Here is a 25,049-nt window from a genome sequence, read left to right as displayed (position 1 = left end):
GAAAACAGCATTTCTTGAGCACCTGTCATGTATTAGGACTAGCACTCAGGTCCTGGCCTTCATTAACCTCCAGCCTGTAAGGTAGGAAGGGGTGATCTCCTGGGAAAGACAACTTGTTCAGCGTCTGGGGATCAAGATCACCCACATCTGAGTCAGCTGAGACTCTGCCACTTATAACTTTAAAAAGCCCCCTCCCCTAGAAAGAACCCCCTCACACACTTCGTACAGTGAATATGAGGTAATACCAAGGAGAATCAAGAGAATGCCAGTTTATTCGACTGTCAGAAGAAAGAGGTCTCCAGGCTTTGGGAAGTCTTTTCTCAGTATGCCAGCAGGTGGAGCCCACTCTTCATCGCTCCCTTGGCTGAGTCCTATGGGCTAGAGGAACAAAACAGGTCCACTGCAGACCAGCCAGGAAGCTGGCAGAAAGGCCCACAGAACCCCAGGGAAAACGGCGCAGAATTTTAGGGTACTCCCCCACCTGCAGGACATTCTCGGTACTGCAAGGACCGGAGCCCCAAAGGGCAGAGACTGAGACTCAGGCAAAGGAGGTGAGGAGGGGGTTCTAGGCATGGGGTCCCATATGCAAGAGTAAGTGGGACTCCAAGCAGGGTGGCAGGGCCGCGTCCGTTCCCCGCTGTCCACATGGCAGTGGCCACAGGCTATAGATAGTTGTCCTCTGCTGTGTCGCCCCCACTCGGGGATTCCTGGGCATCCAGGTCTGTGCTTTCGTCGTCGTCAGGGGCCAGGGCCTCGATGTCGTGTGTGATGTCGGCCAGCAGCCTGTGAAAGGCCTGCACCTCGGGCCGCTGAGCTGCGCCGTCGTAGCTGCGCACTGCAGACGCAGACGCCGAGCTCATGCTGCGCTTGATGCGGCCGAAGCTGTCGGTGAGGATGCCGCCCTCGCGGATGCCAACACCCTCCAGGAAGCCCTCGAAGTAGCCGATGTCTTGGTCGGGGATGAAGGGTCGCATCCCTGCCGGTGGAAGTGCAGAATGAGTCCTCCGAGCTCAACCTCTTCCAGGCACACAGAAGACTCACTTTCTCAGGAGATCTGAGTTCAAATGCCCACCCCTAATTCATGGGCTGTGTGTCCTTGCAAAAGTTTCTTGACTCTCTGAGCTAGAGAATAGGGCTCGTGTTCAGTACAGGTGAATATTATTATTCATATTAGCCCTAGGGCTTTGCCCACACAATTCTATCCCTCCCTGGTTGACTTTCATTCTTTTTCTTTTAGACAGAGAAAAGAAAGGAGAGACATCACAGCACCATCAGTGAAGCTTCCCCTATGTTGGCATGCTTCTACGTAGGACCTGGGTTCAAATACTGGTTACAAGCATGGTAAAGCACCGTGCTCTACCAGGTGAGCTATCAAATAGAAAAGGCTGTTCCCCTCTGCAATACAGTCTCATAAGCCCTATGCATCTCAGCGTGCTGGCTTTACTGGAGGGTGAGCAGTAGGAGTAAACATTCCTGCCCTCAAGCCTGGCTGGGAATGCCATCAACCACCAGGCACCTAGCCTAACCCGTGGGCTGGGGCAGAGCTCACCCAGGAGGAGGAACTTGCGACGATCCCCATAGAGCTTCAGCAAGCCTGTGCAGTAGTCCTGGATGGGCAGCCCCAGCCTGTATTCCCGCAACAGCAATGCAAACTGCTGGATTTCAGGAGGGGCCAGCTTACTCCTCAGCTGTGGGGACACACTTCAAATCAATTCAGAGAGCAACCCCCACCCCAGCCTTCCTTGAATGTCCCAATCTTAGGACATATTTGATCCAGGCCTCCTCTAAAAACCCTGTGCTGGCATCCTAGATGTCCAGATCCCTTGTGCTACACCTGAAAAAAGGATGTGGGCTTCCAGCTACCTAAGTGCAAATCCTGCCCCTTCGCTGATTAGCTCTGTGTCCTATTAGCTGACTAATCCCCCGACCCTAACTTTTCTCCTCAACAAAGGGAGAATAATGATGGCTCTGCCCTCATCTTCTTGGGCTATTGAAAGAATTAAAATACATGATGCATAGAAGGTGCTTAGAAGGAGGCTGAGTGTTGGCTCACTGAATGAGCACACATGTTACAATGCACAAAAACCCAGGTTCAAGCTTCCAGTTCCCACCTGTAGGGGGAAAGTTTCATGAGTGGTGAAGAAGTATTTCAGGGGTCTCTCTCAATTTTTCTTTTTAAATTTTTGCCTCCAGGGTTATCGCTGGGGCTTGCTGCCAGCACTATGAATCCATTGCTCCTGGTGGCCATTTTTTCTATTTTTATTGGATAGGACAGAGAGACATTGAGAGGGAAGGAGAGATAAAGAAGGAGAGAGAAACCTGCAGATCTGCTTTGCTGCTTGTGAAGCATCCCCTCTGCAGGTGGTGAGCTGCTCAAATGGGGATCCTCGCACAGGTACTTGTGCTTAGTACTATGTGTGTTTAACTGGGTGCACCACTGCCCAGCCCCCTGTCTCTGTCCCTCTATTTTAAATATTTTATTTATTTATTAATGAGAGGGATAGGGAGAGAGAGAGAAAGAAGCAGACATCACTCTGGTACATGTGCTGCCAGGAATTGAACTCAGGACCTCATGCTTGAGAGTCCAACATTTTATCCACTGTGCCACCTCCTGGACCACTGTCCCTCTCTAACTCCCCCTTCCCTCTATTTCTTTCTGTCTATCCAATCAATATGTAAATATAACAAATAAAATATTTAAAAATAAAAGGTACTGGGGGAGATATAATAGTTATGCAAAGAGACTCATGCTTAAGGCTCCAAAATCTCAGGTTCAATCCCCTGCAATACCATAAGCCAGAGCTGAGCAGGACTCTGGTAAAAATAAATAAATAAATATTTAAAAAAAAATATTTTATTTATTTATTCCCTTTGTTGCCGTTGTTGTTTTATTGTTGTAGTTATTATTGTTGTTGTCATTGTTGGATAGGACAGAGAGAAATGGAGAGAGGAGGGGAAGACAGAGGAGGAGAGAAATATAGACACCTGCAGACCTGCTTCACCGCCTGTGAAGCGACTCCCCTGCAGGTGGGGAGCCGGGGTTCGAACCGGGATCCTTATGCCGGTCCTTGTGCTTTGCGCCACCTGTGCTTAACCCGCTGTGCTACAGCCCGACTCCCATAAATAAATAAATTTTTAAAAAGGGCTGAGGAGACAGCATAACAGTTATACAAAAGACTTTAATGCCTGAGGCTCCAAGCTCCCAGGTTCAATTTCTAGCACCACCATAAACCAGAGCTCAGCAGTGCTCTGTTCTTTCTCTCTGTATCTCTCTCATTAAAAAATAAATAAATAAAATGTTTTTAAAAATAAATAAAATAAAATGTGCTTAGAGCAGTGCCTGGCATACAACAAACATTCAACTAATGCATGCTGACATTAAGGCCTTTCTCAAGCAGAGTTTACCAACCTCCCATCCCACTTGGACCTCTGAGGCCTTTTTTCTAAAATATTTATTTACTTATTTAAATATTTATTTATTCCCTTTTGTTGCCCTTGCTTTTTATTGTTGTTGTTAGCATCATTGTTGGATAGGACAGAGAGAAATGGAGAGAGGAGAGGAAGACAGAGAGGGGGAGGGAAAGACAGACATCTGCAGACCTGCTTCACTGCTTGTGAAACGACTCCCCTACAGGTGGGGAGCCGGGGGCTCAAACCAGGATCCTTATCTCGTCTTGCACTTCATACCACACTAAAATATTTTTTTAAACATCTAAAATTTATTCTCCAAAAGACAGACCACATCATCAGGTAAAACTACAGTTTTTTTTTCTTTCTTAGATGATACATTTCACTAGGCATTGTTAGCTTAACAGTGAGAAAACCACCTGTGTATTATCCTCCTGTGTAATAATATCTACTTCACAGAGTAAAGGCATATTCGTATTTGTTCACCTGCAATTCCAGAAGGAAAGGCATGACTTAACAATAACCACTTTTGTTTACTCTTCTTGAATCATGCATGGTCTGATGCTTTAATTATGGCAAAGAACAATTGGGATTCCTCAAACACCTTCATGCTGGTCCAGCCTCCAGGCCTTTGCCTGCACTCTCCCCACTGTCTACCCCAGTTTACCGTGACCATGTAATCCTGCAGCTGCTCAAGTCCCAGGCCACTGTGGTCACTGCCGCTGCAGTGGGAACCATGGAAGGACGGAGTTGATGTGCCACTGTAACAGGCTTCAAATGTATCCTGGGAGCCATTGCTGTGGGGACAGGAGGAAAAGGGCCCTCAGCTGCCTTCTTTTATCTCCTCTGTCTGTGACAAGCAAGAGGGTATATAACCACTGATGCCCTAATAGCCTCCAGGGGCCTTCATGATCTAGCTTTTGATTGCCTCTTTTTTCTTTTCTGAATATTTATTTATTTAACATGAGAAAAATAATGAGGGAGAAGACAGAGTGAGAACCAGATCACTGCTCTGCCCTGGATAAGGTGGTGCTGGGGGTTGAACCTCTGACCTCTGAGACCCTGGGAGTGCAAACTGGTGCTCTAACAAATGCATCTCCAGACTTTCCTGGTGGTCTCTTAAGCATCATATCTTACTGTGCTCTTCCGTGCTCTCTGGGCTCAGGCCAGAGTATTGTGCCTTCTGCATTTCTTCAAATTTCTTTAAGAACCTTGCCATCTCTGCCAGGGGTGTCTCTATGTCTCTATTCTCCCTCCCTCACCTAACTTAACCCCAAACTTTCACTCAGTTAACTTTCAGTCCTCATTGAATCTTGAATGTCTTCTCAGGAGTTTTCCCTACTCCTCTCAGACTGAACTGGAACCTTTGTTAAAGTATAGCAGGATAGACAAGGCCTTCCCAGATTTTCCACCAATGTCCTCTTTTTAACATGTAATATATATATTATTTTTATAATATAATTTATTTACTTATTGGGTAGACCAATGATATATATAGAACCAAAACTAAAGCCAACTAGTTTTTTTTTTTTTTTTTTTTGCATTATCTGTGACTCTAAACTCTGCAGGTCACTGTCTCTGGGTGACAAGGAAAGAACCTTCAGAGACCTAGTTCTGGATCACTCAGAGACCTGGGTCCCATGAGTTCACCAGAGTCTAGAGCTCAGTTTGTTTCCCACTCACTATACCCAGTGTATCAGCACAAATCCAGGTAGGTCACTTTCTCCCATCCTCTTTTGCCCAGAGGATCTCAAGGGTGTCCAGAAAGCTGCTTTGTCTGTGTAGGGGAAAGTGGGGTCCCCAGCAAGGGGCAGTACTTACAAGGAGCTGCAGCAGCTGAAGTCAGCATCATAGGCATAAGTCCCATCTGTGCGGCAGCTCTCACCTGGAGCCAGCAGACAGAGAGGCTGTAAGAGGTAACAAGGAAGGGACCCGCAACCCTGGTTCCCCAAGGCCCCACCTTCAATCCCAAATGGGGCTCGGATGGAGGCTGGAGTGTGCATGTCCTTGGAAGCAATTGTAAGGGTGTTAGTTTTCACCCTGAATGAAATGGGCAGCCACTGAGGAATTTTGACTTGATTTCCACCCTCAACATCCAACACACAGATGCCCTTGGGTAACACCCCTCTTCCTCTCCAGCCCCTCACAGCAGATAATACCACCTTCTGCCTACTTCATGGAAAGTCTTGGGGAAAGCAGACAAAGGAATATTTAGTGAAATATGTGTTTGAGGTGAGACAAATAAAGAACATGCTAGGGAGCAGTTAAAATTTTGAGAGCAAAGATCACCCCCCCCACCACCATAAGACAGAGTTGACCAAGTGCTCTGGTAAAAAGAAAGAAGAAAGAAAGAAAAGAAGGAAGGAAGGAAGAAAGAAAGAAAGAAAGAAAGGGAAAAAGTCATTCACTAAGAACTTGCTCTGTACCTACCCCGGTCTCTCTCTGAATCCAGGTGTTAGCCTCACCCTTCTGATCACAGCTCACTCAATGGCACTTCCTTGGGCTGTCCTCTGATGCCCAGGCAGGGCAGGTCCCTCATTGTGTGTTCTAGTAGCACAGTGTGCTTACATTTAGTTTTTCTGAACAATCTTTAATTAATTAATGAATTAATTATTATATTTATTTAGATAGATTTACAGAGGGAGAGATAGAGAGAGATTGAGAGACCACAATACAGAAACTTCCTTCTATGCAGTGGGGGCCTGCATGGAACCTGTGTTGCACTTATGGCAAAGCAGTGCACTATCCAAGTGAGATGTTCCACTGGCCCTAATTAGCTTATTTTATTGCTGCCAGGGTTAAAACTGGGTCTGGTGCCTGCATAACTAATTCATTTTTCCTGGTGGCAATATACACATGCATACATATGTATGTATTTTAAATATTTATTTATTTATTTATTCCCCTTTTTGTTGCCCTTGCTGTTTTATTGCTGTTGTTATTGATGTCATTGTTGGATAGGACAGAGAGAAATGGAGGGAGGAGGGGAAGACAGAGAGGGGGAGAGAAAGATAGACACCTGCAGACCTGCTTCACAGTTTTTGAAGTGACCCCCCTGCAGGTGGGGAGCCAGGGGCTCGAAGTATGTATGTGTTTTAATAGAGACAGGTATTGAGGGGGGAAGGGGAGATAGAGAGGGAGGGAGAGAGGGAGAGAGAGATAGATGTCTGCAGCACTGTTTTACCACTCATAAAGCTTAGGTAGGAACCAAGGACTTGAATCCTGGTTCTTGTGCATAGTGACGCGTGAGCTCTACTGCATATACCCTTGCTAACCAATTTTTCTTGGACATTAAGCTCGGTAAACTTTTCTTGAGTAAATGTATTACTTGAATAGTTGAGTGGTCTCATTTATTTTCTCATCATTCTTGTAAGAGTTGCTGAACTATTATCCCACAACACCTACAAACTAGGGAAGTTCCAGAAAGGAAGAGACAATTCCCTGTGGCTGGAGCTTTGTAAACAGGGACTATGTTGAGGGACTTCTGTTTGAGGAGACTCATTTCATGGCCTTGAAGGCAGCATGTAAAGTGAAGCTGTTGCAGATTGAAGCTTGAGAACTAGAGACACCTGGGTTTGAATCCTGATTCTGCCATTTTTGCCAGCTGTGTGGCCTCGAGCAACTTGTTGATGAGTTGGAGCCCTATAAAACTGGAGCATCTATAAAACTGGAAGTCCTTTTGTCCATTAAAAAATACTTCTTGGGGCCAGGTGATGGTGCACCTGGTTAATGCACATATTACCATGTGCTTGGACCTGTGTCTGAGCCCCCACTCCCTACCTGTGTGTGTGTGGGGGGTGTTTCACAAGTGGTGAAGCAGGTCTGCAGGTGTCTTTCTCTCTCCCTCTCTATTTCTCCACCCTTCTCAATTTCTCTCTGTCCTATCAAATAAAATAGAAAGAAGGGGGGAAGGCCACTGCAAGCAGTGGATTTGTCTTGCAGGCAACTGAGCCCCAGCAATAGCTCTGGTGACAATTAAAATAAACAAGCAAGCAAAAAAAAAGCATTTAAAATCAAGGGGTGAATAAAAAAAACAATACTTCTTGAGAATGTTATATTCCTCTGGTCCCATGCTAGGCATAGGGAGTACAGTGAGAACGAGAACAGAAAAGGCTGATGTGGGCAGTAAGTAAGATGTGGCACTTGGATACTGTGTTTGGCAGCTTTGTCAGTGTCAGTGAATGACTCTATTGGTCTCAATTCTCACTTCAACACTGTTCAAGGACCAGTCCAGAAATCTTGATTCTGACCTAGAGTACTAGTGGGGCTAGACAAATGTCTAGTCAGTAAATAAATTCATGTACTTAGGTTTCTGCAAAGTGAGAACAACAAAAGCAAAAAAAGAGAGAGAAAATCTGAGCATTGATTTGAAAGGCTTATTCTAAATCTGGAAGCTGGGGCATTAATGAAGATGCTACATTTGAAGTAAACATGAAAACTGACATTTTATCTACATCTCAGGGTACACTGTGATTGCCATAGAAATTAGGGCCCATTAAGACTTTCCCTGGGGAATTAGGTGGTAGCGCAGCAGGTTAAGCGCACATGGTGCAAAGTACAAGGGGCATAAGGATCCCGGTTCAAACCCCGGCTCCCCACCTGCAGGGGAGTCGCTTCACAGGCGGTGAAGCAGGTCTACAGATGTCTATCTTTCTCTTCCCCTCTGTCTTCCCCTCCACTCTCCATTTCTCTTTGTCCTATCCAACAATGACGGCATCAATGTCAACAACACTAATAACAACTATAACAACAATAAGAAACAAGGGCAACAAAAGGGAAAGTAAATAAATAAATATTTTTAAAAATTTAAAAAACTTTCCCTGAACCTAGTCCTGTGCCATTCCAGACACCCCTGAGGGATGGCCAAAGCATTTCCAGTACTCACTTCGGCTGCAGAGCCAAGGCCGTTCGGGTGTTGACATGTAGTGGTAGCCAGCCCGGTCCACGCACTCGATGCTCTGGTCCCCATAGATGATCTGGAAGACCTGACAGATAAGGGCACAGGACTCCTCAGCAGCATCCTGGCCCAGGAAAGAGGACAGAGAGTTTACATCTCCCCAGTGAAAAGAATGTCCCTGCTCCCTAAGACTCTGTTTGAGGAGACTCAAGGAACACACATGCACATATGTATGTTTAAACTGATTTGTAGGACTTTCCCATCAAAATGATATGATTATTTTCTGGGGTTTGTACCCTTTTATAGAATCTCATGGGAGTCGGGCAGTAGCGCAGTAGGTTAAGCGCACGTGATGCAAAGCGCAAGGACAGGAGTAAGAATCCCGGTTCGAGCCCCCAGCAGTGAAGCAGGTTTGCAGGTGTCTATCTTTCTCTCCCCCTCTCTGTGTTTCCCTCCTCTCTCCATTTCTCTCAGTCCTATCCAACAACAATGACATCAATAACTACAACAATAATAACTGCAACAATAAGACAACAAAGGCAACAAAAGGGGATGAATAATTTTTTTTTTAAAAAAGAATCTCATGCCAACTCTAACTCCTCTGTACTGATAAATGAACACATGCACCCCAAAGTTCAGAGTGACTCATGGACTTTCTTGAAGCTTATCTAAAAAATGGCCTAAGGGTTGAGTGGTATCATACTAGGTAAAGTGAAGGTGAGTGAAAACCCAGGTTCAAGTCCTGGTCCCCACTATCAGGGGGATACTTCACAAGTGGTGGAGCAGTGTTACATGTTTGTCTGTCTCTCTCCCTCTGTCCACCTCTCTCTCTTTCTTTCTTTCTTTCTTTCTTTCTTTCTTTCTTTCTTTCTTTCTTTCTTTTTACCCAGAGCATTGCTCAGCTCTGGTTAATGGTGGTGCAGGGGATTGAACGTGGGACTTTGGAGCCTCAGGCATGAGAGTCTCTTTGCATAACCATTCTACCCCTGCCCATCTATTTCTTTATTATGAGAAAAGGAAGAAGGAGGAGAAGGTTGTTTCCAAGAATGGTGGAATTGTCATGCAGGTACTGAGCCTTGTGGCAAACAACAAACAAGCCTAACATACAGTATAATATTAGAATACACTTGCTTTCTTATTTATTTATTGGAGAGCCAGGAGCTTGCACATGTGCAGTTTCACCACTGCTACCAGGTTGACATTACACACACACACACACACACACACACACACACACACACACACGGAAAGACACTACAGAGCCAGAACTTCCCTTAATGTTGTGGCACTTCTATGTGGTGCCAGGACTCAGACAGGCTGCACACATGGAGAAGCACACACCCTACTAAGTGAGATATCTTCTAACCCAGAAATTGCATGAAATCACTAATTTATTCAGTATTTATCTAGTGCCTATTATGTGCCAGGCAGGGTTCCAAATACTGGAGATAGCACAGTGAACCATCCAGAACACACAGGTACCGTTTGGTTGGAGTGAAGTAAATAAAGAGGGAGAGCAGGAAGAGATGGGGCCAGTGAGGTATGATGATGATGGATGACACATAAATACTCTTATAAGCACCTAGATGGACGTTAACTTTTACTCTGTATGAAATGGAGAGACACTGGAAAATTTTCAGCAGTGAATTGATGTGACTTCTGTGTTAATAGGGCTGCTTTCATCATGTGGGAAAACAGATTTCGAGCAAGGGCCAGACCAGTGAGAGTTGACTGTATTGTCTAGATGGATTTTAGTTATATTTTTAAAATAAGGTCAATAAGATTTGTTAACTGTGTGTGTGTGTGTGTGTGTGTGTGTGTGTGTGTGTGTGTTTTAGAAAGAGAGGAGCTGGGGATCATTGCAAGGGAAGTGTTTGGTCTGAGAAATGGGACAGAGCTGCTATTAATCAAGACAGAACAAGTAAGAAGGTCTGAGAGAAAAAATCGGGAGCTCAATTTTAGGTGTATTTTGGCTGTGTTTGAAAAGTTTCATTAGACCTTACAAAGGAAAGGAGGCTGGATAAGAAGTACATGTCTCCCCACCTGCAGGGGAGTCGCTTCACAGGCGGTGAAGCAGGTCTGCAGGTGTCTATCTTTCTCTCACCCTCTCTGTTTTCCCCTCCTCTCTGTCCTAACAACACATAACTACTACAACAATAATTTTTTTAAAAGTACATGTCTGCAGATTTGCTGAGGGATAGCATTTGGGAAGTTCTTAATGTTTTAAGAGCCTCAAGGCAAGGGACCACCTAGCAATGAGTGCAGATGAAGGTGGAAGAGGATCAAGGACTAAGCCTGGGGCACTTCAACCTTGAGAGACTGGAGAGAAGCTGAAGCTACAGCTCTTGTGGAGCATCCAAGAAGGTAGGAAGAAAACTGGGTGAGTGTGAATAGCTGGATGCCAGGTGAGAGGGATTCAGTGGAGCAAGGTGGCTTGGAATCTGAGTTCACTGGTATTGCCCATGTTTCCTTATAGACAGACACTACGTCTGTTCTGTTCCCACAGTTCAATAGGGAGTTGGGGGCCCTGGGTCAGAGGAAAAGCTTAGAAGGTTCTGGTGCTGTGGCAGCTCTTGCTCTCTGTCTGTCTCTATCTAAGTGAAAAGTCATCAGGCGTGGTGAAATCACACATGAACAAAGCCCCAATTCCAAAAAAAAAAAAAAAAAAAAGGAAGGCAGACAGAGATAGTCTGACTGACACAGGACTTGGAGGTGTCTGCTAGACTGTGAAACAAAACTTAATAAGCGATGTTCTGCCACCCCCATGTAGCCATAGATCCGGGATCAATGGATACCACAAACCAGGCCAACGGGATAAAAAGCAAGAGTGAATGTAAAAGTACAGGGGTGAGTGGACAGGGAAGGTGAGAATGGCAGTAATGCCATAGTGAACTAACATGACTTCCTGGGTGCCAGTGTTGAAGTCATCACCTGTTTCATGTGTATCTTTGCACAAGTTACTTAGTCTCTATGTCTGTTTCCTTCTCTCTAGAAGGAATGGTTATAATAGTTGCATCTAGAAGATACTGTGGGAATGAACTGAGTTCATGTTAGTTATGAGTGTGGCATGGGTTGGCACTGAATTAGTTTTGGTGTTCTCACGACTTGCTGGAGATCATACTTATTCTGGCATTGACGTTAGATAAAAATTTCATTGGGGGGAGTCGGGCTGTAGCGCAGCGGGTTAAGCGCAGGTGGCGCAAAGCACAAGGACCGGCATAAGGATCCCGGTTCGAACCCTGGCTCCCCACCTGCAGGGGAGTCTCTTCACAGGCGGTGAAGCAGGTCTGCAGGTGTCTGTCTTTCTCTCCTCCTCTCTGTCTTCCCCTCCTCTCTCCATTTCTCTCTGTCCTATCCAACAACGACGACAACAACAATAATAATAACTACAACAATTAAAAAAAAAATTCATTGGGATGGGCAGGCAGAGGTGTCCTGTGTGCCCGGACTGTGGTTTCTGAGACCTTTGGACAACACGGGTACGTGGGGAGGGTTAACGAAAGAGGCCAGGGAGACCCAAGGACTCTAATGGAGCGGAGGAGGGTGCAGCAGGGGCCTCTCAATGCCCACGTATTGGGGAGGAGGAAGGCAAGGGTTGCCTCGGGCTCACCCTATTGGCCACAGCCAGGATGACAAGGTTGCAGTAGGCGTCAGGACTGGGGTCCTGCGGGTCCAGCGGGTTGGAACCCGGGTGCCGCCGCTCCCAGCTGCCAGCGCCGCTGCCCGCCTGCCTGCGCTCCCAGCTGCCGCCGGGTTTGCCTGCGCCGCCGCTGCCACCGCCGCCGTGCCGCCGCTCCCAGCTGCCGCTGAAGGTCTGCCGCCGCTCCCAGCTGCCCGACGCGCGCGCCCCCGCCCGCTGGCGCTCCAGGCTGCCGCCGCCGCCCCCCGCCCGGGCCTCGGCGCCCGCGCCCCCGCCCCAGCCCATCCGCCAGTCCAGGCTGCAGATGGTGTGGCGCCGCTCCGTTGTGCCCCCGCGCCGCTTCTCGGGCGCCGCGCCCGGTGGGCCTGGTTCGCGCCGCGCGCCTCCGGGACTGGCGTCTACGCCGGCTGGTACCGGGTCCACTCCCAGACCTAGAAGACCGGTGGCTGTCAATCTCAGAATACCCGGGCTAAGAGCGCCCTCCAGAGGCTGGTTGGAGAATCTCACCACAACCGCCGCCTGGCCCCGCCCCTGGATTCAAAGTCTTGGGACCACACCCTCCATCACCTGGTGCTACTTTCCCCCGCCGGCTCTCAGATCCCAACATCGCCGCCAGTTTGGGTTCAGTAAAGGTGTTCCCACCTCCACTCCCTGGCGCCTCTCGCCTCAGATCACCCCCCACACACACACACATCTGACCTGAGGGTGTTTATCAGGCTAACATTAGCCCCTTCTCTGGACCCTAATCTAGAACCCCGTCCCGGTTGAGTACACACCTGACCATGCACAAGGACACAGGTTTAAACCCCCACCCCCCCGCAGTTAGCTGAGCGATGAAGTGATGGTGCCGGTTGCTCTCTGTCTCCCCCTCCCAATTTCTCTGCCCTATCTAGTAAACAAACAAACAAATATAAAAGAATACTATCTCCAGGACACAGCGGTGGGTCATCTGTCCAGAATCTCAGAGTCCTGCCCCACTAGGGAAAGAGAGAGACAGTCTGGGAGTATGGATCGACCTGCCAACGCCCATGTTCAGCGGGGAAGTAATTATAGAAGCCAGACCTTCCATCTTCTGCATCCTACAATGACCCTGGGTCCGTACTCCCACGGGGTTAAAGAATAGGAAAGCTATCAGGGGAGGGGATGGGATACGGAGCTCTGGTGGTGGGAATTGTACCCCTCTTATCCTATGGTCTTGTCAGTGTTTCTAGTTTATAAATAAATTAAAATTTTAAAATGCTATCTTTAGTTTCACGTCTTCCTCCTCGCCTTGGAGTCCCGGGTTCCCTGCATCCAGCCCCTAGTCTGGAGCGACCTGAGCCCGGCACCCCCCCCATATCTGGCCCCTCCCCAGATCAGGCCTATCCCCTGCCTCGCTCTCTTTTGCTATGTATAGCCTGTGACTTCGCACCTTAACTTGTCCTCAGGATCCCACTCTCCCCAGGCCACACCCGTCTCAGTATGGTGAATCAAGCCACCCATTCTGCTTCCTCCACCTTGGGCTCTACTTGTGTAGGCCCGTAATCCGATTCTAGTCTGACTCAAGGTACTTTGCTCTGGCCTTTCCCATCAGCCCAGCATCACCTGAATCAGATCACACGCATTGCCGAGACTAGCTAGTGACCCTCGCTCTCTGGTTCATCTCGAGGCCCTGCCCGGCCCACAGTACCAGTCTTAAGCACCAGCAGGTGCAGCGCGTCGTCCTGCAGGTAAGAGGCGGCAGCTATCTCGTGCGTGGGGATACGCAGGATGAGCTCCTCGTTGTCGCGCCAGGTAAGTAGCAGACAGCGAGCTGACAGGCTTAGGATGCTGTCCTGCTCTGCAGTGGTCTTCAGCGGCAGCTCCTTCAACTGCTGCAGGGCAAGGCGGATCTCCTGAGTGATCCCAGGTTCATCAGGAGAAGAGGGAGAAGGGGACAAGACCTTGCCCTCCCCTCTCCTCAGAGCCTCACCCTGGCAGTGTCCAGAAGCTGCAAGAGCTCGTCCCGGCTAGAGGGGTTCAGTGAGGATGTCACCCAGGTAAGGTGGCCCAGAAACTGGATAGGAATTGGAGAGAAGATCAGAGAGAAGTCACTCAGAAGTCTTGGTGGACCCTTACCTGACCTCCTTACTGATGCAGTGCACGGAGACGGAGACAGAAATGTCTGAATTAATAGTGTCCTAATAATTACTATTATTAAGATGGTGAGAGAAGCCAGACACAGTCCCGACACAGTATGTTCATTCACCCATTTATATTGCCTTTAAGGACAGACAACTAAAATACAGAAAATCTAAAGAAAATGCCTAATATTATTATATAGCTAGAAAGGGCAGACCTGAATTCCACACACAGGAGCCCACTGCTCGCTTAGACTGCCTAAGCACTTAGTTATTATCAGTGACAGAAGCAAAAGTCATTTTAATTGCTTGAGAGAAATACCACCCATAGTGTCTGGGGAGGTTGTACAAAGCTTAGAGCTTTGGCTCTGAAAGCATGAGGTTTTTGTCTTTGATTTCTGACATCAAACATGTACTGGTGTCTCTCTGTCCCTCTCATGTTAATAAATAAATAAAAATATTTGAAAAAAGAAATACCACCCATGAGTTTCTTTGATCTGAGGGTCTCTGTTCATCCCAAACACCATTGTACAAGTCATTGCCCTCTGATTTTGTTGCAGAGGTCAGATGAAAAGGGAAGAGTGGTATATAAAATTTTATGTGATTTTGTCAGAAAATGATGCCCCAAATTCATTCTTCATTTATAACTTAATGCTATTATTTAAATCCCATTCAATAAAAAAGTTAAAAAAATTTTTTAGAATTTTGAGCTTTATTATTTTGCATTTTATTCTTCCAGGTAAACTCCATTAATCAAACCTTTATTCTTTACTCTATGCAAGTTCAGTCCTCAGTTTTATTGTGGATTTATTTATTTTTAATTCTTATTTTATTTATTTATCCCTCTTTGTTGCCCTTGTTGTTTTGTTGTTGTAGTTATTATTGTTGTCGTTGTTGGATAGGACAGAGAGAAATGGAGAGAGGAGGGGGAAGACAGAGGGGGGAGAGAAAGATAGACACCTGCAGACCTGCTTCACCACTTGTGAAGCGACTCCCCTGCAGGTGGGGGGCCAGGGTTCGAACCAGGATCCTTATGCCAGTCCTTGTGCTTTGTGCCACCTGTGCTTAACCCGCTGCGCTACAGCCCGACTCCTGTGGATTTATTTATTAACTTCCTCTCCATATAGTGTTGGCAGATAAAATACAAAATACCAGCTAAATCTGAATTTCACATAAACAACAGATTTTTTTTTTTAGTTTGTAAAGTATTTTTAGTTCTATGCAATATTTGGGGGCATATTAACACCAAAGAATTAAGTATTCATTGCTTATCTGAAATTCAAATTTAAGTGAGCAGCCTGGTTTTGCTAATTGTGGCACTCCTACCCCATGTACATCTTCCTTAGTGATGAGGATTCTTCATGACTCCTTCATGGTGTTTTTGAACTAGAAGTCAAGCCCTTGAGTGGCCAGACATGGTCTGTATAGCAACAGAATCACTGCACTGTTGGTAAAACCTGATAGGAAGTTCAGTGCATAGAACACTTTCTCCAGCTACTCCCCACTTGGGCTCCTACAGTTGAGAACACTGATGCTGGGCATCAGTGGAGGGTAATGCTGAGGGTCAATAGCATAAGACAAGGGATGAACTCTAACCTCACCCCCCACCTCCCACCCCCCAAACCTCCTTCTGTGAGACAAGGCTAGTCAGGGTTGGTGTGGAGGACAGGTAAGGCCTTTTTTGATGGAATCAAGGACACACTACTCCAAGTTATGGTGCCTTGGCATTATGATTATCTTAAACTGAAGGAACTTGAAGACAGAAGCAGGAAGGTCGTTCTTACCTTCCCTGCCCCCACTTCACCTTTCTTTTCTGGAAAGCAGGAGAAAAATCTTGCATGTGAAAGGGACCCACTTTGTAGTAGGTGTAGTAAATTCTATCGGCAGAGACAGAATTTAGTGTGGGGGCTGGGTGGTGGCATACCTGGTTGAGCACATAGGTTACAGTGTGCAAGGACCCAGGTTCGAGCCACCAGGCCCCACTTGCAGGGAGAAAGCATTGTGAGTGGTGAAGCAAGTCTGCAAGTGTCTCTCTGTCTCTCTCACTCTCTGTCTCCTCCTTTCCTCTCAATTTCTGTCTGTCTCTGTTCAATAAATAAGGATAATTTTTAAATTAAAAAAAACTAATTTAGTGTGGAGAACGCTGTCTAAACAAACCTTCATCATTCATTACCCCTTACCTTGTCAGTTCTTCACAACCGTACTGTTTCTTTTTCAGAAAAAAAATTTTCGACTCTGGTTACTTCTTGATATCTTGTAAAGACTCAGGTAATGTAAGAATTTGATAAAATGTGTATATTTTCTCCTATGACTCTACCTGTTGGTTTGATTTGCTGACCCAGCTGGGGATCCTAATATGGTGGAGGGAAACTGTTTCTCTCCTCTGCACTCCTCCTGCCTAGGTCATTCCCATCCCTTCTCCTCACCCTGCACACACCTTGACTTCTTTTTCCAGGTAGTCACATAGCAGAATCTGGGGGTCGATGAGGTAATCAGGGGGATAGAGTGGCATTGAGTGCAGTGGCCGGCGGCTCACGCTGCTTCGACAGGCTGCCCTGCGTGCTGCCTTGGGGAACACCAGCCTTCGGATGGGAGATACGAAGCCCTGGGAGAGGATGGAGGGAGTATGACAGTAAAAAAAAAAAAAAAAAATCACTAATAGCCATTGACCTTATCAAGCACTTAGAGCCATCTTACACACTATGTAATTATCACAAAAACTGCAGAAAGAGGGTATTTAAGTGAAATATATGGAGACTCTGAGAACAATCTGGAGATAGGACTTTCTTTCCAAGCAGAGGGGAGAGCAAATGCACAGCCCTAGAGGCTTCAGAGGCATGGCACATGGAAGCATGGGAACAAAGCAAAGAGAATCTTGCCTAGTCTGTTGAAGTACAGACCTCCCCAAAGTGTCACTTTGGCATGAAAATTATTTCAGGCTAAGAACAACTGACACTCTGTAGGTTTAAGAGAAACTTTTTACCACTCCTTTAACTACCTGGAAGAATAAAAATGGGGAATGGGCAATATTACTTAGATTTAGGGCTATAGTCAGAAATAATTTTTGTGGAGGTGGGGGAGATAGCATAATGGTTATGTAAAAACACTCTCATGCCTGAGGCTCCAAAGTCTCAGTTTCAACACCTCACACCACCATAAATCAGTTGAGCAATGCTCTGGAAACAAACAAACAAGGGGCCAGGTGGTAGTGTACCTAGTTAGGAGCATACATTGCAGTGTGCAAGGACCAGGGTTCAAGCCCCCTGATCCTCACCTTCAGGGGAAATCTTCATGAGTGGTGAAGCAGGGATGCAGGTATCTTTCTGTCCCTTTCCTATCTCTGACTCCTTCTCTCTCAGTTTTTCTCTGTCTCTATACAATAATTTATTAATTCAAAGATTAATAAAGAAAGGAAGGAAGAAAAGAAAGAAACAACAAACACAGAAATATCCTTTCTGTCAGAGAAAATATGACAGGACAAACTTATAACTAATGTGCTTGGATCCTTAATCATATAAATCCCCTTCCTCTCTCCTTTAAACTCCAGGACCCTACCCCCATTCCTTAACTCATGATAAAAGCTCTCTTTTGGGGAAAAAGAAAAATCTCTTTTTGACCCCCTTACATTAGAATTTACTTCAATGTAGACTTTCTATACTTACATTATTAAATTTGTTCTCTTATAATTTTTTCCCTCTCAGGATCTTGCCCACTTTTTTTCATTCAGGATGAGAGACATCACAGCACTAGAAATGTGTCCTAGAATTCCCATGTGGTGTGTTGGGACTCAGACCTTGACCGCATATTGTCCATCTAGCCTATATGATTTTTTTCCCCCAGAGCACTGCTCAGCTCTGGGTGGTGTTGAGGACTGAACCTGGGACTTCAGAGCCAAATAATCAATCTGATGTTTATTCACTTACTCTGTAAATTCAAAAAGAACCCAGATGGGTAGGAAAAAGTTTCCTCTCTGTCCCTACACTGTTATGGCTAAACTATGAGATAAACAAGTTATGAAGCCTTCAGTACCAGCTATGGATCTAGGACTTTGTCCTGTGTACATGAATGATTGTGAGTATGGGAGATGGTGTGTGTGTGTGTGTGTGTGTGTGTGTGTGTGTGTGTGTAATGCAAAGGTAAAAGTTTTGTCTCTGCCCCTGAATGGTTTAGTCCTAGTCTTGCCAACCTCTCTCTTTCTCTCTCTCTCTTTTTTTTTTTTATCAGAGCACTGCTCAGTTCTGGCTTATGGTGGTGCAGGGGATTGAACCTGGGACTTTGGAGCCTCAGGCATGAGAGTCTGTTTTGCATAACCATTATAACCATTATGCTATCTACCCCTGCCCCCAATCTCTCTATCCTTATTTATTTATTTATTTATTTATTTATTTTTGTTGCCCTTGTTGTTTTATTGTTGTAGTTATGATTGTTGTTGTTATTGATGTTGTCATTGCTGGGTAGAACAGAGAGAAATGGAGAGAGGAGGGGAAGATAGAGAGGGGAAGAGAAAGATAGACACCTGCAGAACTGCTTCACTGCTTGTGAAGTCACTCCCCTGTAGGTAGTTGGGGAGCTGGGGGCTCGAACCGGGATATTTAAGCCCGGTCCCTGCACTTTGCGCCACGTGTGCTTAACCCGCTGCACTACCGCCCGACTCCCCAATCTCTCTATTCTTATCTTACCCCACACTGCCCTTACCCTTTCATCTTCCCACTTGCTACATTCCATGTCACCATGAAGTGTTTGCACATACTGTTCCTCTGCTGGAAACACTCTTCTCTGTAGCTTTTCTTCCTTCCTTCCTTCCTTCCTTCTTTCCTTCCTTCCTTCCTTCCTTCCTTCCTTCCTTCCTTTTCTTTCTTTTTTTCTTTTAAGATTTTATTTATTTATTTGTGAGAAAGATAGGATAGAGAAAGAACCAGACATCACTCTGGCACATGTACTGCAGGGGCTCAAACTCAGAACCTCATGCTTGAGAGTCCAAAGCTTTATCACTGTGCCACCTCCCGGACCACGCCTGTAACTTTTCATTCTGTCCATCAAGTCTCAATCTAAACTGACCCATCTAGTGGCCTGGGAGTTGGTACAGTGGCTAGAGCATTGACACTGCAAGCACAAGATCCCAAGTTAAGGTCTCCAGCACTGCATATGCCAGATTGATGCTCTGGTTTCCATCTCTCTCTCTCTCTCTCTCTGTCAGTAAATATACAGGCTATGCAGTAGTGAGAACACATTTTATCATGCCCAAGAACCCAGGTTCAAGTCCTAAGACCCCACCCACAGGGGGAAGCTTCATGACAGTGAAGCAGTGCTACATGTATCTTTCTTTCTCTCTATTTCTCTTTCTCTCTCAATTTATCTCTGTACTATTAAATAAAAAATTAATATGATATGTATACATATATATTTTCTTTTTAAATTTCCATCAGGGTTATCAATGGGGCTTGGTGCCTACACTACAAGTCCACCGTTCCCAGCAGCCATTTCTTCCTTTTCCCCCACTCTTTCTACTTTAAATGACTGATAGAAATTAAGAAGAGAGGGGGAGTGGGCCAGGAGGTGGCACAGTGGATAAAGCATTACATTCTCAAGCCTGAGGTCCCAAGTTCAATCCCTGGCAGTACATGTACCAGCGTGATGTCTGGTTCTTTCTCTCTCTCCTATCTTTTGCATTAATAAATAAACAAAATATTTAAAAAGAAAAAGAGAAAGAAAGGGAGAGAGAAAGGGGAAGGGAAAGAGAGGGAGAGAGAGACCTGCAAACTTGCTTCACCACTCCTGAAGTATTCCTCCTGCAGGGGCGAGTAGGGCTCCTACATGTCTTTGGGCATGGTCACATGTGTACTTAACAGGGAGCACCACCACCCATCTGCCTACATATATATTTTTAATTTTTTTTATATTTATTTATTCATTCCCTTTTTTGCCCTTTTTATTGTTGTAGTTATTACTGTTGTTGTTATTGATGTCTTCGTTTTATTGTAACTATTATTGTTGTTGATGTCATCGTTGTTGGATAGGACAGAGAGAAATGGAGAGAGGAGGGGAAGACAGAGGGGGAGAGAAAGATAGACACCTCCAGACCTGCTTCACCGCCTGTGGGTGGGGAGCCAGGGACTAGAACCAAGATCCTTATTCTGGTCCTTGCACTTCGTGCCACCTGCGCTTAGCCTGCTGCGCTACCACCCAACTCCCATTTTTTTTTTTTAATCTAACCTGTCTCGAGCTGGTCTCCTAATATTTAGCTGTAGCACTACATATGAATTTTTTTGCAGTTTGTGTGTGTGTGCACGCACACAAACATGTATAGTTGTCTTCACCATTAGACAGAATTCTAGGGAGGAAGCAGAGCCCTTGTCTGGTTTTATACACCACTGCATATTTCCTGTATGAGGCTCAGTGCCTAGCATATAAGAGATTATCAGTAGATATCTGTGAAAGCATAACCCAAGATAGAACATACATGGGTGTCTGGGCTACCTTCTGAGCCCTCAGGATTTATGCGGAAGCCCTTTAGAGCAACCCTAACCAGGCTTCCTGGGAAAGGCAATTTAGTGGGGTTGGGGGTTGCATTTGCAGGTGAGACACCCAAAATTCCAGACTAGAAAATTTCTGAGAGTCAGGAAAGTGTAAGGATATGGGAGATAGAGGAACTGTCTTCCAGGCTGAAACCTTAGAAGCTGGCTCTTGCATAAAGACAAGGAGGGATCAGAGATAGTATTGCTGGTAGTTCACCAGACTTACATACCTGAGGCCCCAGAACTCCCAGGTTCAACTCCTGGCACCACCATAAGCCAGAGCTGCCCAAGTGCAAGAAGGGAGATCTTTCCAAATGAAAGAAGGGCCCCACTTAAGGCATTGACTCACTACCAATCACCCCCCTCACCCCCAGGCACCCTACATGCCCAGCTCTGGAAACATTTGTCTCTTCTGCACACCTCTCAACTTCCCACCTACCTTTTTCCCTTTTTTGACTTCATACTCCATGGCGAAGAATCCTGGTCCACTCCTGCCACAGTCCCAGCCACCCTCCAACCTCTCCCCCCACAGTTCCTTTGTTCGTTTTCCTGCCTGGTCGGAAACTCCACCAGTCCTGGAGTTCCTGCCCCTCCCGTCTGATAGTGAGCAGAGGCGGATCTGTGGTGGTGGAGTGGTGCAGGGTGCAGCCTTGAGATCTTCCAGCTAAGAAAGGAAGAACTGTCAGAAGACATGCAGTTGAGGAACTCAGGAGCTGAGGAAGGCTGGGAAATGTCCTCTGAATTTAGGGTCATAAAATCCCAAATTCCACCCCAACTGACAAGGCAAGTCAGTTCCCATTTTCAAAGCTCCAGGTTTCCCTCTCCCTTGTATGAACTGGTAATAAATGAAAGTGTGGATGGGAAAACTCTTCATACACCAAAGAGTACTGTGTTCAAGGAAGAAGTTCTTTCCTTCCTTCCTTCCTTCCTTCCTTCCTTCCTTCCTTTCTTTCTTTCTTTCTTTCTTTCCTTCTTTCTTTCTTTCCTTTTTTATTACCAGAGCACTGCTCAGCTCTGACTTATGGTGATGCTGGAGATTGAACCAGGGACTTCAGAAGATCAGGGAATAAAAGTCTTTTGCATAGCAATTACACTATCTCCCCAGTTCTAATATTTTAGAAATTAATTATTAGTTTTAGGGGAGACAGTGTGCATGGTCTTTAGTTATAAGCTGAGTTTGAACCTGGCCTTGCCACTGACCTTGGGTCACTCTCTTCTGGCCCCCACCTATAAAATGAACATAATACCAATCTGATCTCAGAGTGACCTTGGAGGGACTAAATGCACTTAGAACTCTTGATACATCAGAAGCTTCATAAGTATGAAGTATTGACCTATCTGTGTGTCCTGAACTATTTTTCTGTCTCTTGGAAAATTATAAAGGGAGCAAGGCTAGCTTTGTGTTTCCATACTGAGTACTTTTTCTCACTTATTTCTATTAAAAATATATACACAAGATATGTATATGTATATTACATATATACACATATTTTTCTTTTAAAATTATTTATTTATTTATTCATGAGAAATATAGGAGGAGAGAACCAGACATCACTCTGGGATGTGTGCTGCCAGGAATCGAACTAGGGACCTCATGGTTGAGAATCCAATGCTTTCTACACTGTACCACCTCCTGGACCACAAATATATATATTTTTTCTACTAGTGTTATCACTGAGGTTCCGAGCCTGTACAACTCCATTGTTCTCTGTGGCCTCTTTCCTTCTTTTTAGAAGGTAAGAGACGGAGAGACCTAGGGAGATCCCACCTGTATGAGGAAGCTTCACGAGCAAAGAAGCAGTGCTATAGGTGTCCCTTTCTCTCTCCCTCTATATTTCCCCCTTCCATCTCAGTTTCTCTGCCTCTATCAGAAAAATGAAACAAAAAAAAAATTTAAATAATTTTAAAATAATTATTTAATCCCTTTTGTTGCCCTTGTTGTTTTATATTGTTGGTGTTATTGACATTGTCATTGTCGTTGTTGGATAGGACAGAGAGAAATGGAGAAAGGAGGGGAAGACAGAGGGGGAGAAAAAGATAGACAGCTGCAGACCTGCTTCACCACTTGTGAAGCAGGGGAGCCGGGGCTCGAACCCGAATCCTTATGCTGGTCCTTGCCCTTTGCACTACCTGCACTTAACCCATTGCGCTACCACCTGACTCCCCATGCAGATTTTTTTTTTTTTCCTGTTAGGGCTTTGTTGCAACTTCCTGACTGTGATTCCACCACTCCTGGAGGTCTTTTTTTTTTTTTTTTCCTATGAGAGACAGAAAGGGAGACAGACACAGAAGAGATACACAACACTGTTCCACCACTTGTGAAGCTTCCCCTTTGCACAGTGCTCTCATGTATGTGATGGCTGAGGCTCAAACCTAGGCCTGCAAGTATGGCAAAGTGCATGCTGTACTGGGTGGGCTATCTCTTCCTGGCCCTCCTATTATACAGATTTTAAAAGCAGACTCAGCTGCAGCTGCTGGCACTGAGGTGTCTAACTGATCTGACCCTGAAGGTGAGCAATTTATTGTAGGGGCCAATGCACTCTGCACGCTGTAGCTCAAACAGGTGAAAAGGTTCTGACTCAGCCCTCTGCACTTGCCTTAATACCTGGGTTCTGGAGACCCTACTTCTGCTACTGAATTGTTGTATGATTCAGAGAAGGTTGCTTATAACCACTCTAAGCCTCAGATTTCCAACTTTTCAAAAGCCCTGCTCTGTAATTTGAGGGTCAAGAAAGATATAAGGCCCTAGAAGAAAACGCAGTGGGGACTTCTGAAACACAGACCAATGAGTAATATTGTTTTGAAAGATTTTTTCTTTTCTTTTTCTTAAAGATGAGAGAGAAAGAGAGAGAGGAGAAAGAGGAAGGGGGGAGTGGGGTGGTAGCATAGTGGGTTAACCACAGGTGGTGCAAGGTGCAAGGACCGGTAAGGATCCTGGTTCAAGCCTCTGGCTCCTCACCTGCAGGGGAGTCGCTTCACAAGTGTGCAGCAGGTCTGCAGGTATCTTTCTTTCCCCGTCTTCCCCTCCTCTCTCCATTTCTCTCTGTCCTATCCAACAACGATGATATCAACAACAACAATAATAACTACAACAATAAAACAAGTGCAAAAAAAGGGAATAAATAAATAAAGAGGAGGAAGAGGGAGAGAAGGAGAGACACCATAACACTGATGCTTCCTTCAACGTGGTGGTGGCTGGGCTCAAATCTGGGTCATACACATAGCAAAGCAGCAGAAACGTTTTGTTTGTTTTCTGAAAGTGTGGTTATGTCAGGTCACTTCTCACTGGAGGAAGGACCAGTGCTCCCCACTGCCTTTGTGTGTGAGGAAATTCTCAGCTAACAGCTCTCCCTCTTCCTAGCCTCCTGTGGTGGGAGGAGAAATGAGCAGGGTGCTTAGTGGCAGCCCACGTAGCTACTCCTTCCAGCTCCCCTATTTCCTGCCTGTCACCTCCCAATGACAGGAAGTAAAATGGCCATGAGTCTGCTAAGCCAACAGGAAGAGGCCAGGATGTGCAGCCCAATTCCTGACTCTGCTCCCAGACATCAAAACTCCCTTCTAGGTCTTTGGGCCAGTGTTGAATTCTCTCATCTTCAGAGCAGTAGCAGGTAGTGGAAGGTAGTTTCTTGCTCTAGCATCTCTCTCTTCTTAAGTAAGTTATTTATTCAATAGAGACATAAAGTGAGAAGGGAGGAGGAGATAGAGAAGGAAAGAGACAGAGAGAGATATGCAGCCCTACTTCACCATTTGGGAATACTTTGTCACTCATGAAGCTTCCCCTCTGTAAGTGGGGGCCAGGGGCTTGGACCTGCATCCTTCCACACTATAATGTGTGCGCTTAACCAGGTGTGCCACTGCCTGGTCCTTTGCTCTGGCATTTCCGTAACTGGCTCTGAAAGTTTCTCTGAGCCTTGCTTTCTCAATATACAAACAGAGAACTTCTGTGACCTGGGAGGTAGTGCAGTAGATAAGGCATTAGATTCTCAAGCACAAAGTCTGGAGTTCAATTCCCAGCATTGCATGTGCCAGAGTGATACACTGATTCTTCCTATATATAATAAATAAATATTTTTAAAGGATAATTTCTGTTTTTTCCATTCCAAAGATTACTGAACTGCTGGAAATCTCAAATGGGACAATAAGTATTCTGAATGCTACTAGAAAGAAATAAAGATGGCTGAGTCAGCATTAAAGCTCTAGAACACAGAGTCTGGCAAAATAGCTCAGTTGACTTGTGCGCTGCTTTGCCATGTGCATGACTCAGGCACAAGTCCAGTTCCCATGGTACTGAAGGAAGCTTTAGTGCTATGATCTCTCTCACCCCCTGGATCTATCTGAAGTGGTACAGTGGATAAGGTAGGTGTTGGACTTTCAAGTACAAGGTCATGAGTTCAGTTCATGGCACTGCATATGCCAAAGCGATGCTATAGTTCTCTCCTCCTCTGTCTCATAAATAAATAAATATAAATAAACAAAAACAAATAAATCCT

The 25,049-nt window shown here is 45.6% G+C and overlaps 1 protein-coding gene across 6 annotated transcripts; it reads right to left on the bottom strand.

Annotated features, from left to right (window-relative positions):
* Window positions 1-6: 6 nt before the first annotated feature.
* CCM2L (CCM2 like scaffold protein) lies at window positions 7-21,210 on the bottom strand. Of its 6 annotated transcripts, none has more exons than XM_060188300.1 (10): window positions 20,999-21,210; window positions 16,482-16,649; window positions 13,897-13,980; window positions 13,615-13,798; window positions 11,916-12,376; window positions 8,294-8,393; window positions 5,230-5,293; window positions 4,076-4,205; window positions 1,550-1,688; window positions 7-976 (listed from the first exon to the last, which is right to left on the bottom strand). In XM_060188300.1, the coding sequence occupies exons 1-10, from the start codon at window positions 21,026-21,028 to the stop codon at window positions 663-665; spliced, it is 1,674 nt and encodes a 557-aa protein (XP_060044283.1). In that variant the 5' UTR covers window positions 21,029-21,210; the 3' UTR covers window positions 7-662. The 6 variants fall into 6 exon arrangements, with proteins under 6 accessions (XP_060044283.1, XP_060044275.1, XP_060044268.1 ...); XM_060188292.1 differs by having other exon boundaries at window positions 8,294-8,429; window positions 13,615-13,795; window positions 20,999-21,205; XM_060188285.1 differs by having other exon boundaries at window positions 8,294-8,429; window positions 20,999-21,204.
* Window positions 21,211-25,049: the final 3,839 nt, after the last annotated feature.

The sequence above is a fragment of the Erinaceus europaeus genome, chromosome 1 (assembly GCF_950295315.1).
Source record: "Erinaceus europaeus chromosome 1, mEriEur2.1, whole genome shotgun sequence".
Taxonomy (NCBI): domain Eukaryota; kingdom Metazoa; phylum Chordata; class Mammalia; order Eulipotyphla; family Erinaceidae; genus Erinaceus; species Erinaceus europaeus.
This window is presented reverse-complemented; position numbering and strand designations above follow the sequence as displayed.